Source organism: Malus sylvestris, chromosome 14 (assembly GCF_916048215.2).
Source record: "Malus sylvestris chromosome 14, drMalSylv7.2, whole genome shotgun sequence".
Classification (NCBI taxonomy): Eukaryota; Viridiplantae; Streptophyta; class Magnoliopsida; order Rosales; family Rosaceae; genus Malus; species Malus sylvestris.
In genome coordinates, this window is record NC_062273.1 from 6636607 (window position 1) to 6649138 (window position 12532).

Below are 12532 nucleotides of genomic sequence, written 5' to 3' on the forward strand. Positions count from 1 at the left end.
TCATTAAAAAAACTTATTCCTTCAAATCTCACCAAAATGGTAGAAGGGATAAGACTTTTTCATGTATAATCACCTTCTAATTGTCACTTAGTACTATGATCTAGTAATATTCCTCTTCACTTATAAGTGGCAAGTCTTAGGTTCGATTCTTGCCTAAAGCGAAACATTATTATGGCTAGCCCATTTTGAGGCTTAGCTTACTCTTCTAATCATTTTAGTATAGATAATATCGTTTATACAAAAAAAAATAAAAAATAAAAAAAGCCTTCTAATTCCTTAAAACAAAAAATCATTTTCATCTACCATTTATGTATACCTAAGTTTTATGAGTTATCAAATTCAATTTAATTCAAAATACCACTAGGAAATATACTTCCACTTCCTTTTAGATATTAACAAAAAAATAATTAGACAAAAGTGGAAAAGATGAAGGAAAATAGTTTTCCCACGGGGTGTCTACATCACAATCCAATACTATTTTTTTCTCATAATCATGTATTAGCAGACTGTCCTCATTGTTGGAGTTGTTAGAAGAAAAAAAAATAGGAGTAAACAATCGCAGGAAAGATGGTGGGGGCGGTCTTGGTGGGCCCCCAGAGACCTACCCACGGCCAAGACTTGAGGTCCACAAATCTCAGCCGTTAGATGCTTCCAACTTTCACCCGATTCGGGGTCCCACACCCAAACAATCATACAAAAATTGAACTCAACCATGACACGTGTCTCCAGGTCAACTAACTAAGGTGCTTCACTGCTTGACATCTGGATTGTTACTAATTATACAAAAGGAAAAAGAAAAGTTACTTTTATAATATAATTTCTCGAAACAAACGATATTATCTACACTAAGAAGGTAAGAGAGTAAACTAAGTTTCATAACAGATTAGCAATAATGTGATTCAAATTTGCCTTTAATGAGAATCGAACCTAAGACCTCTCATTTACAAATGAATAGAAATATCACTAAACCGTAATACTAGGAGTACAATTCCCATAATTTTTGTGAATAGAAAAATAAATTATTATTGGCACTTCAAAAATTTAATTGCCCACTCTAAAAATCTAATTGTACACTCCTTTAGGAGTGTGCAATTAGAATTGTTGAGTGCCTATTACAATTTCTTTATAAAAACCTTGAGAAGACGAGATGAAATTTAAAAGGGAAGTACTTTTACGATTTAAAAGATTGGAAGCTAAGACCTCATGTGTATGAATACCATTATACGCAACTCTATTTATTTATTATTAGTAATGTAATTCTTTTCTTTTTTTATTTGTTTTTTTTATGATATATTTACACTAAAGTATATGAATTAGTTTTGAACTCGTTATTGTCAACAACACAAGCAATCTTGAAAAATAATATTTTTTTAAACAAATCTTGAAAAAGAATCTTTTTTTTTTTTATTAACAAACGATATTATCTACACTAAGGAAAAAGGGGTGGGCTTAGCCTGACACAATGGACTAGCGATAATGTGGTTCAAATTCGCATTTGGCAAGAATCGAACCTAAGACCTCTCAATTACAAGCGAAGAGGAATACCACTAGACCGTAGTACTAAGTGGCATCTTGAAAAAGAATCTAAGAACCAGAATAGTTGAGGTAGTATGAAGTCAGGACTTTTATGTTTGGCTTTCCTTGTCAAATATTGTAATTGAACCTCACACATGCTCAATCTAGTTTTAGGATATACTCTGATCATGGGTTGTTGCTGCTGGAGTAAATGTTCAAGATGTGGCACATTTCACCTCTAAAGGTTTGTTCATGTATGTGCATTTCATATCTATATTTGTGTTACTCTTTGTCTAGTTTGATTGCCTAGTCAGTTTTGTGCACTGACTTCCAACTGTCTAGGCACACAAATTAAGACAATCTACATCGGCTGACTGATACCTTTTTGTTAGTGGTCAGTTTCTAGCCATTGATCTGTCTAGATCTCTTTTGCAGCCTACAAGTGTCTTTGGCACAAGTTGGCTGATGGAAATCAGATTTCCTTAGGTATATTTGTTCCCTAATGTTTCAATTTGTTCTTGGGGGTTTATAAATTATTTTTAGAGTGAGAGAGTTGCATTAAAAGCTTTGAACTTGCCTCTTCTCCATTTGTAAAACCCTAACTGTCAAACCTTCTTCATGCATTAAACACCAATCATTAGGAAGTAGGTTTGCATTATTTTCATGATCTTGCATTAAGTTTTAAATCTTTATATAGACCTATTTTTATGATTCTCATCAGTTTCTTCCTTCAAATGTTTGACTAGAGAAACTGAAAGATCATTGAATCCAGATTCACATACTATCATTGTCATATCATTTGCATTGGTTGTGTTGGTTCTCGGTGCCACAATGTGATGAGCTCAGGAGGAGCTGCCACTTCGTGAAGACTGAAAGAGTTCATCTCCTGTAAGACAAGGTTGCACAAAGGTAAATCTGCTTTGTAGAGAGGGATCTAAGAATTGAGCTTGTGTGGCCTTTGTATGAACCTTGTTTACACTAGTGGATTGGACTCAATGGTGAGTCCTTGGTTTTTAACCTAGAGGTGGATTTTTTTGGCCAAAAACTTATTGTGTTGATTATTGTTATTCTTGTTCACATATCTTGCTAATTTGCATGTAACTCATTGACTCTAGGGTTTGCAAATAGATATGTGCTTTCAACTAAGTTTAACAAAGTTTAAATGTGCACCGAATTGGACCTTTGTTAACTAGGGTTAAGTTAGTAAACCAAGTATAATTGTTTATTCTTGGTTTTGGTAAACTAACAAATCTGATCTTAGTTAACTAGTGATACTGACTAGTCAGTCAAGCATATATCGAATTTTAAATTACAGGATATTCTGCCTTATACCAATTTTAGGACGTAAGCGAGAGGGCTCTAAAAATAATTGTTTATATTTTCATTCAATGCTCATTTTTATCATTATATATAAATATACCACAAATATATCACTTACATTAAAATTTATCAAATGATTTTCATATTCACAACACTTTTAAAAATATAATTTATCAAACGCTCAACTGCTTTATAGTACAATTGATTATCCAAAGCACAATAAAAATAGTTTTTTGAAAAAGCATTGCAATCTCAAACTAACCCTTAATATCTTCTCAAAAAAAAAATATAAAGTAATGCTACTATAGACTAAATATTGCGTTTACACATACAAATGCGATGATCAATAAATATGTTACCTTCTAGCATTGGTTGGAAAAGAATAGCAAGATCAAGGACACATTTGGTAATAACTTGATTATAAATACTTTTGCTCATCAATATTTTTATTAAAAGCATTAGTGTGCTTGGAAGTACTTTTAAAATGACTGAAAATGGTTTTGATGAAAGTTCTTTTGGAACCAATACTTAATAAAAATGCAAATAAATTTTAAAGAAGCACTTGTAATGCTACATGCAAAAAGCACATAATTATGCGCTGGAACAATTTAAAGGCATAAAGCTTTTTTGGTGAAAGTTATAACTAATGTCATAGCAAGTGTTTTTAAAATGACTGGTGCGTCTTTCAAAATGCACTTCAAATGCTTTTTGAACCCAAAATCACTTTTACCAAAAACGCTTTCAGTCATTTTAAGAGCACTTCTAAACGATCTAGCTCTCTAAAAGAAGGTGTGTTTCTCCTTAAAACAATAAAAATAATTTTATAATCCATTTAAATACTTTTGAGCTAGTCTACTAAACGTTTCTAGGGTTTTGATTATTTACAAGATGCTTTTAGCCATCCTAGAAGTATTGTCAAACGAGCCATAACTTGCACGTCTAATAAAAATGATTCTCTGCACAGTGCCGTTTCTTTTCCGTTTATTTCTTCTTTTTCGATTACAAACAAAAGTTTTAGTAAGTCATCGATTTCAGTTACGTTGAAAACATAAATAATAAGGTGATACCGACAAAAGGTTATATAACTTCGGTTTTAAAAAAAAATCAAAGAAAAGAGAAGAGAAACTATTATGTATATTATTCTAGTGGTTAGCGCTTGAGTGCTACAACACATATATTTTAAAAATAAAATAAAAATATTAAACTATTAGGAAACTGAAATTGTTATAAGTATTAAAAAAATATAAAATTTTGAAACTCTAAAAATCTTATTGCGCATTTCTCATAAATACATATTTATACTCTTAAAAAGAACACAAGAATTGACTTCTAGTTGTGATGGGTCCATTTCATTGATTTTTGTTCTTCAAATGTATTTAAAGTGTATTGCTATTTTTTCTTAAATAAAATAAATATGATAAAACTTTTCTATATATTTTTGTTCTTCTGTTTGATATGTATGAATCACTCTTCTCTTAAAGCTTGAGAATGGTAATACTCATTAACCAATTATTAATGTTACACTATGAATTCCCCCCAAAAAATGTCATTGTTAGGTAAATCATTTTGAGAGCACTTGTATAATCTGTGGGCTAAGTAGAAAACTAAATTTACATATTTTCCAATAAAAGAAAGTACCATCCATATCCATATTCTCCCACTCTTTGAATGATGAGGTGGTCATCAATTGATAACATCTCAAGCATGTATACTGACATTTACTTTTAGTCCAAATACAATAGTTAATCATTTGCTTGAATAAAATTTACTTCCTCATACCCATAAATTGTTCAACAAAATTAACATACTCATACTAGTTAAGTTATGTTCGAATTTACCCATGACCAATCCACGTTTATGTGTTTGCAACAAAAAGGTCAATAGTAAAAGTTGAAGATATGCATTGCGATCAAGACAGTTTGGCCATTTCACATGAGGCTGAACAGAATAAGCTAGAGAGTGGTTTTGGTCCGCTTGGACAAGGACGCCATTAGCAGTTTCCCAAATTAAAATAAACAAAAGTAAGCGGTTTCTCCCCAGGTCTCTTCCCTGGTCTTGAAGGAGAGAGAGAGAGAGAGTCAGAGTGTATTTTTAAGAACCGCTTTATCTGAATATTTGGTTTACAGCAGAAAATAAAGTCGTCCATTTCTTAGAGAGAGAGGGCTGAGAGAAGGGAAAATAGAAAAGCCTTGTCTCTTTTATTTCTTTACATTGAATTCCATTATTTTGTTCTCTCTTTAATTATCAACACAGCTAGCAAGCTCTCAGCTCACAACCGACTTCTCTCTCTCCTCCTTCCTCTCTCTCTCTCTCCATGTGGATGATGTTCTTGGTAGGAGGAAACAGAAGGCGGTTTTGCCATTAATGGGGTTTTCAAGAGGTTTTGATTTTGGAGGACGCGGAGGACAAGAAGAGGAAAATAAAAGAGATCACCAACTCTTAGAAACAAAGCTCTTAGCTTCTTCTGCAAGACCTACTTCTACATCTTCTTCTTTTCTCATGGCTTCAAGTATTCAAGGAAACAGCAATCAACTTGAACACCAACAACAACATCATCATCAAATACAAGATCAGCATCATCACCATCATCAGCAGCAACAGCAGCAGATTCAATATGGGATGATGCAATCATCATCAGCCAATATTCCTGCTGGGAACTTCATGTAATTATATATTCATCATCATATAATCATCATCACCATCATCATCAAAGTGAAAAAGGCTAGCTAGCTAGAGATTAATTAAATCATTCATTTTGTCATCTTATAATTTTAGGTTAATTCTATTTTTTCCAAAATATAATATTTATTTATATTAATTGGTGTGTTGTGATGATATTCTTGTGTTGCGTTTTGTCTTACATGTGTTTTAGCAGATGATTATTCCTAATACCATTGATTTTTCATCTTTGTACATATGATCACCAGATCAAACAAAGACGGTGGAGCTGCTTATGATTTGGGGGAATTAGATCAAGCTCTTTTTCTCTACCTTGATGGACAGTCACAGGACCATCACAACCCTTCAGCTAATCATGTTCACCATCAAGACCAACGACGTAAGCATCTCTGTCGTTTCATTTCCCCTTCTCTCTCTTTCTTTCTCTCTCTCTCTCTCTCTCTCTCTCTCTCTCTCTCTCTCTCTCTAACCACATGATTCTTTCTTAACCTTGAGAGAAAGGGAGATATGGAGGCAGAGAGACAAGAGAATCAGAAGGGAATATATTTTTCCCCCTCTCAGTCGTCCTCAGTCCTTTCTGGGTCGGAAATGGAGTAGAGATTTTGTTTGGGCCACAGGAAAAGCGTGTTCAACAAAACTATTTCCATCTCCTCTCTCTCTCTCTCTCTCTCTCTCTCTCTCTCTCTCTCTCTCTCTATCTCTCTCTCTCTGCCCGGTACTTTCTTTGACCGGATCCACAAAGCAAATACACACAAAGGAAAACTGTAAATTCACAAATTTACATGAAAAACCCCATGTCTCTCCTTTTTTGAATTTTTTTCGTTTCTTCTTCTTTGAAGCTTGGTTGGACCCTGACACACATGCAACAAACACTCAGATCATGACTTCCTTGCTGGAAATATCCCCGTCTGTCCTAAGAAATATTTATCATGACCATTTCAAATTCCTAGTTCTTATGGTTCCTCTTTTAATCATTTTTCTAGAGCTCCCTTGGTTAATTCATCTCTCTATTTTCTCTAATATACCATGATTACTGATTAATTTCTACTTAAATATATATACATATATATATATATATATATGATTTTCAATAGTTGTGAGAATTAATTAATTTTTGTGTGCAGATCTTCATCAAAATAATTCGTCATCTGGAATGAGGCCTCCAACTTTGAATATTTTCCCATCTCAGCCGATGCATGTAGAGCCATCATCATCAACCAAGGTATCTCACTCTAACCGTTATTTAGTTGTATATATTATATATACTACTACTTAGTATTTTAATTCATTTCTTGTTGGTCGGTTCAAGTCTATTTTATTTTATTTTGTTTAATATAGAGCTAATTAGCACATTGAAATATTGAATTATAGTTGTAAAATGGGTTCGTTTGGGTTTGGTAATATAGGCAGCTGGAACGGGATTGGTTTCTCCTTCAAGTAGTGGTTCAAAGAGACCATCAGAACCGTCCATGGAGTTGGCCAACGCACGCAATGATTCTACTGCCCCTCCTCCTCCTTCTGGACCTTCTCACGAACCTGCCAAAGCTATCAAGGTACGGATCATGGAAATTAAATCAATTATTTACTCTAAATTATTAACTAGAAAAAACTATATTAAAATTGAGATAAATTCTATGAATTTGTTTATTTTGTTGTATATGTTTTACTTTGAATGTTTTGGCAGCGTGAGGGTAACCGCAAGGGACCAACTACATCAAGTTCAGAGCAAGAAGGACCCAAAACACCAGACCCTAAGGTGACTTTGGGTTCACTTTTTATAGTAAAATATTTTCACTTCCTATTTCTTCTCTACAACAACAATTTCCAACGTTTGGTGTGATTATTCTTTCCAGACTTTGAGAAGGCTTGCTCAGAATAGAGAAGCAGCCAGGAAAAGCAGGCTTAGAAAAAAGGTACTCAACCCGTAGAAAATTTGCAAGTCATTAGCCTTTTTTTTTGTTTACTTTTCCATTACAAATTAACAATTAACCTCGGTTTTTCAAAACTTTAATTCTTAATCTAATCCTTAAACCTTTTTCTTTTTTCCAGGCATATGTGCAGCAGTTAGAGACAAGTAGGATTAAGCTAACTCAACTGGAACAAGAGCTGCAAAGAGCCAGATCTCAAGTGAGTTTACTCTACTAATTAACAATTTTTTTGGTTGATTTATTTCCTAAACATTTCTTTAAGATTGGGTTTTGGTTTTGTAGGGCATGTTCTTTGGAGGAGGACTTGTAGGAGGAGAGCAACAAAGCCTTCCTGTTGGTATCAACAACACTAGCTCAGGTAATAAAATTATATTTGTTCCATTTTCACTTTTTATGTCTTAAGTTCAGCATCAGTATAAAACCCTTTTTAAAACCCATTTTCATCTTTCTCTCATTATTTCATTAGACGCTGCCGTTTTTGACATGGAGTATGCAAGGTGGCTGGAGGAGCACCACCGTCTCATGTGTGAGCTTCGAGCTGCAGTACAAGAGCATTTGCCGGAGAATGAACTGCGACTTTATGTGGACAACTGCTTGGCACATTATGATGAAGTGTTGAACCTCAAAGGCATGGTTGCCAAGACTGATGTGTTTCACATTGTTTCTGGTATGTGGAAGACTCCGGCTGAACGTTGCTTCATGTGGATGGGTGGATTTCGGCCCTCTGAGGTCATCAAGGTTTGATATTCCTAGCTCATTAACCCCAGAAACTTACAAATACATATCTTCCTCATTAATTAGTTGTTCTTTCGTACTGGAACATATTTCTTTTTCACAAAATCTTCAAATTCATGAAAGAAGTAAAACAGTAAATGTGTGACAAGAAAATGACAAAAGGACACAACCAGATTTTATCTACTTGAATTAGGTACACAACTAGTATGAGGCAAAATTATTGTTACCATTTTGGAAAACCACGTTGAAAACCTTCATCTTAGGTTAGATCATGCATGCAGCAGTACCATATTGAAAACCCAGATTTTTAAGCCCTTAATTAGGGTTAGCTTAAGTAGTAAGGGAGTCTAAGGCAATAGGTCAGGATCATGATTAGTCTATGTTCAATTACCTGCAAAATGTAAAATAGAAAACTCGGTTTAGACTCAAGTAATTCTATGCTTAATTAATTAGCTGCAACGCAAACTCTAATTACATAAAAATGAAACAAGGTTAATTCGAAACCCTCCTCTGAAACAAAAATAACTTGAAACCCCTCCTCATCTATTTGTTTGGAGAGGGGAGGAAAAAGATAATATCGATGAAACATGTGAAGGGAATATGATGAGATATGATATTGTAGTACAACGAGCGTACATATTATGATCAAAATGACAAGTAAGATATATATATGCATGGGTACATGTACATTAAAGTAGTTGTCGGTGGCAGTGGCAAAAGAATGTGGATCCATCTCAATTCTCATTGTGTGAATATTATGAATGACGAAAGGTAACGTGAAGGTTTTCCTACTAAAAGGTAGAGTTAGGTGTCATCCCCAAAAGTCATGTATGTTAGTACTACAATTTTGATCTCTGAAAAATTGAACCAGCAGGAAAGAGAGTTATACTGGTGTTTTCTTTCTCTCTTGATTTCTTTCTCTCCTTTGATGAATATATACAAAAATCTTGTATCTATCTTCATCTTTCTCTTTGGTTTCTAGCAAATAATTAAGCAAAAATAAATCATAGCAAAGAAAGTTTGGTTTTTGCCTATTTGCATGCATGATATTAATTTACTATTAATGTTAATAAATCAAATTATTTGTGAAAGATAATTGACGTTGATTAGAATTAGGATCCCTCGAGGATCTTCGGTGTAATTTCTTTTCAGTACGTTCAAAACACAATTAACGTTGATGATTGGTTTTTGTTGTTGTTATTGATGGATATTAGATTATTCTGAATCAAATCGAGCCTTTAACGGAGCAGCAACTATTGGGTATTTGTGGGTTACAACAATCCACACAGGAGACTGAAGAAGCTCTCTCTCAAGGTCTTGAAGCTCTCAATCAGTCTCTCTCAGAGACCATAACCTCTGATTCATTGAGCTGCCCTCCCAACATGGCCAACTACATGGGACAGATGGCTATAGCCATGAACAAGCTCTCCACCCTCGAGGGCTTTGTTAGACAGGTACGTATATGAATGACTAACTACATATACAATTTTTTTATCCTGAAAGTTTGGTATCAAGTATTAATTTACAGTTTCTGATATATCAATATATAGTCCGACAAATATCCAAAAACAAAATATATTAGTGATCAGTACTTGTACTAGCCAATTAATGACTGCCCTAATTGTTTTACACCGAATTATTAAAACTATATTATAGATTATTTTCTTAATGGCACGTTGATGAGGTATGAAGTTCTATCCGTTTGATCTTGACGGTGGTCCCCTACAATGATCTTGTGAATGGGACCTTCATTGTTTTTGGTTGGAAAACCTACCCCAACACCATGAACCACTCCATGTCTCACTCGCATGACGTGGCTGGAGGGTACTTCGAATCTATTTATCTGCATGCTTCTTTCTCATAAGAGGTTGTCGCTCAAGTATTATTTCTTGAAAGGGACTTTATGCATTCAACTCGTTCCTTCTACGTCTCCTTAAGTCCAATAAAACTAACCCATACCATTAAGTTCAAAAGTTAAAAGCAAATATTTAATGCAACGTATGTCTTCAGAATAATACATTTCACTCAAAAGTGATTAAATCACTAATCACTTCTCTAATATAAGTGAGCACCTCATACTGTCGTGAGACTTAGCCCCATTAGAATCGTCTAACAAAGACCATTTTTATATGTAACTTTGTGTAAAAGATTAGTTCTTTTTTTCTTTTTTTTCGGAGCATAGACAACTAGTTCGTTGTTCTCGTACATTTATACTCCATCAACAAAAACAAAAAAATATGTACGTCCCTGTCAACTTGCAAAGCATAAGCTAATTAAGCAAGTGAGAGGCATAAAATGAAAGAGCTAGCAAACTATAGAAGTATAAGGTCGCGACCAGCCCTCTTATTTTACAACCAAACTATAGAAGTATAAAATGATAGAGCTAGCAAGTGACAGACCAAGATAAAGGATCGAACTAGATTAGAAAACCAGTAGCCAAAGTTTTCCTCTGCATCTTTAGTAGCTGATAAGCATCAAATCTGGTCACGTCCACTAATATACATCACCATCCAAAAGATCCCTAGACCCATATCTTTGCATGATGTCATGGTCCTAACCGCTTGACTTACAAGCCAACGTAGTCCCTTTACCGTAACTTCCTTTTGACCGACTGTTCTAGAACCCTAATAGGCTCTTATATTATATATAGCTAGCCAACACACACACGTATACATACATATATATATATATATATATATATATATAGAGAGAGAGAGAGAGAGAGAGAGAGAGAGAGAGAGAGAGAGATAGAGAGAGAGTAAAGGGAAAAAAATCCCTTCAAATCTCATAATAAAATGAGAGTAATTTTCAAGCAGGTTGCGAAGTTCAATTCAATTTGAATATAGTGCTCACCTTTTTTAAAATCAAATTAATTAAGGTCCTATAGTTGTAATGATGATATGGGTTTGAATCATTTTATTATTTGGTTTTCAATAAAGATCATATTCTTATATTCAACAATCTAGTCGCAGGTAGATTAAGAGAGTAATTATTATATGTTTAGGGCACACTGATCCCTTCTTCAAGACTCATCTACCCAATTAGTAATTGACATCTTTTTTTTTTTTGGAAACTTAGTAATTGACATCTTAACATGCTCTATTGACTTAAATTATCTAGCTTACTAAATTCCTTCTTTTGTTTGAACAAATATAGAATTCAAATCATTGCAAAAAGTGTGCTAAACTACTCAAGGAAGATAAGTCCATGTAATTATTTTCCCCTACTCACCCCTTGTAGTCAAAATTCTTTGCAAAAGGTCACCAAGTTTACCCCACGACCAATGATGACCAACAAAATTTCTCACCCCCACATTTCATTAACTTCCTAACTAATGACTTTTATGCTTTATCTAGTTAACCGATTCGACAATCACTCTTATTGTATATCACAAAGTCAAACTTATCTGCTTGTACGTAAAGATATGAATTGTAAATGTCAAGGATTAATCTCATCTGGTCTAGGTTCCTATTCTTGTACCATATGTACATTATAATATGTATTTATTTATTCAAATAAGTTGTGACAGGCAATTTGTGCACATATATTTGATGTTTATGATTATCTAATAGTTATTTAAGTGAAACTTACAGGCTGATAATCTGAGGCAGCAGACAATTTACCGGCTTCAACAAATTCTGACGACCCGTCAAGCAGCGAGGTGTTTGCTGGCAATCGCTGAGTACTTCCATCGTCTCCGAGCTCTCAGCTCTCTCTGGATGGGTCGTCCTCGACAAGATCAGTCATAAATTAGAATATTCGAAGCAACAAAATTCATATCAACTATCATGACTAGCTTCAATGCATGTCTCTCTTCTCTGTTAATTAGTTACAGTTTAATCAACTAATGTCATCTTAATATGATGTGACATCGCTTTACCTCTTTCCTATCTAGATAGAGAGATGTATAGATAGACAATTAAAAGTAGATAAAACTCCAAGCAGTTGTAGAATTTACTCTCTCCCTTATAGATATTTCTCGTTAATTTTTCTTGGATATGGAAATTAATTCAGAGGGGATATGGTTCTATGAGCAGCCAATGCTGACCAAGAAAATAGTGGCAAGAAAAAAGAAAAGAATTAATTTAGAAAATTCGAACATTAATTTGACGACTGGAATCCAAGAAGATGGTCTGGCTGGTGCTTAGGTTTTTGTGAGTTCGTGTGAAGTAGACACAGAAGAGAAGCCGAGTGTGTTGAAAGTTGAAACTCAAAACGTCCACGTGGTCTTAGTGTTGCTGCATGGATGCCTTATGGTCTTGGATCTCGGTATGTTAGGCCATCTTCAATCAAAGGTGTTATGTTTAGCTCGCGTCCAAATTATAATCCTGCAAGAATTTTTTTTTAATGAACAG

The 12532-nt window shown here is 34.2% G+C and overlaps 1 protein-coding gene across 1 annotated transcript; it reads left to right on the forward strand.

Annotated features, from left to right (window-relative positions):
- Nucleotides 1-4851: 4851 nt before the first annotated feature.
- LOC126598874 (bZIP transcription factor TGA10-like) lies at nt 4852-12166 on the forward strand. Its single transcript, XM_050265252.1, has 11 exons — nt 4852-5498; nt 5763-5893; nt 6639-6736; nt 6921-7067; nt 7199-7270; nt 7368-7427; nt 7564-7641; nt 7725-7800; nt 7909-8180; nt 9392-9631; nt 11771-12166. The coding sequence occupies exons 1-11, from the start codon at nt 5200-5202 to the stop codon at nt 11924-11926; spliced, it is 1629 nt and encodes a 542-aa protein (XP_050121209.1). The 5' UTR covers nt 4852-5199; the 3' UTR covers nt 11927-12166.
- Nucleotides 12167-12532: the final 366 nt, after the last annotated feature.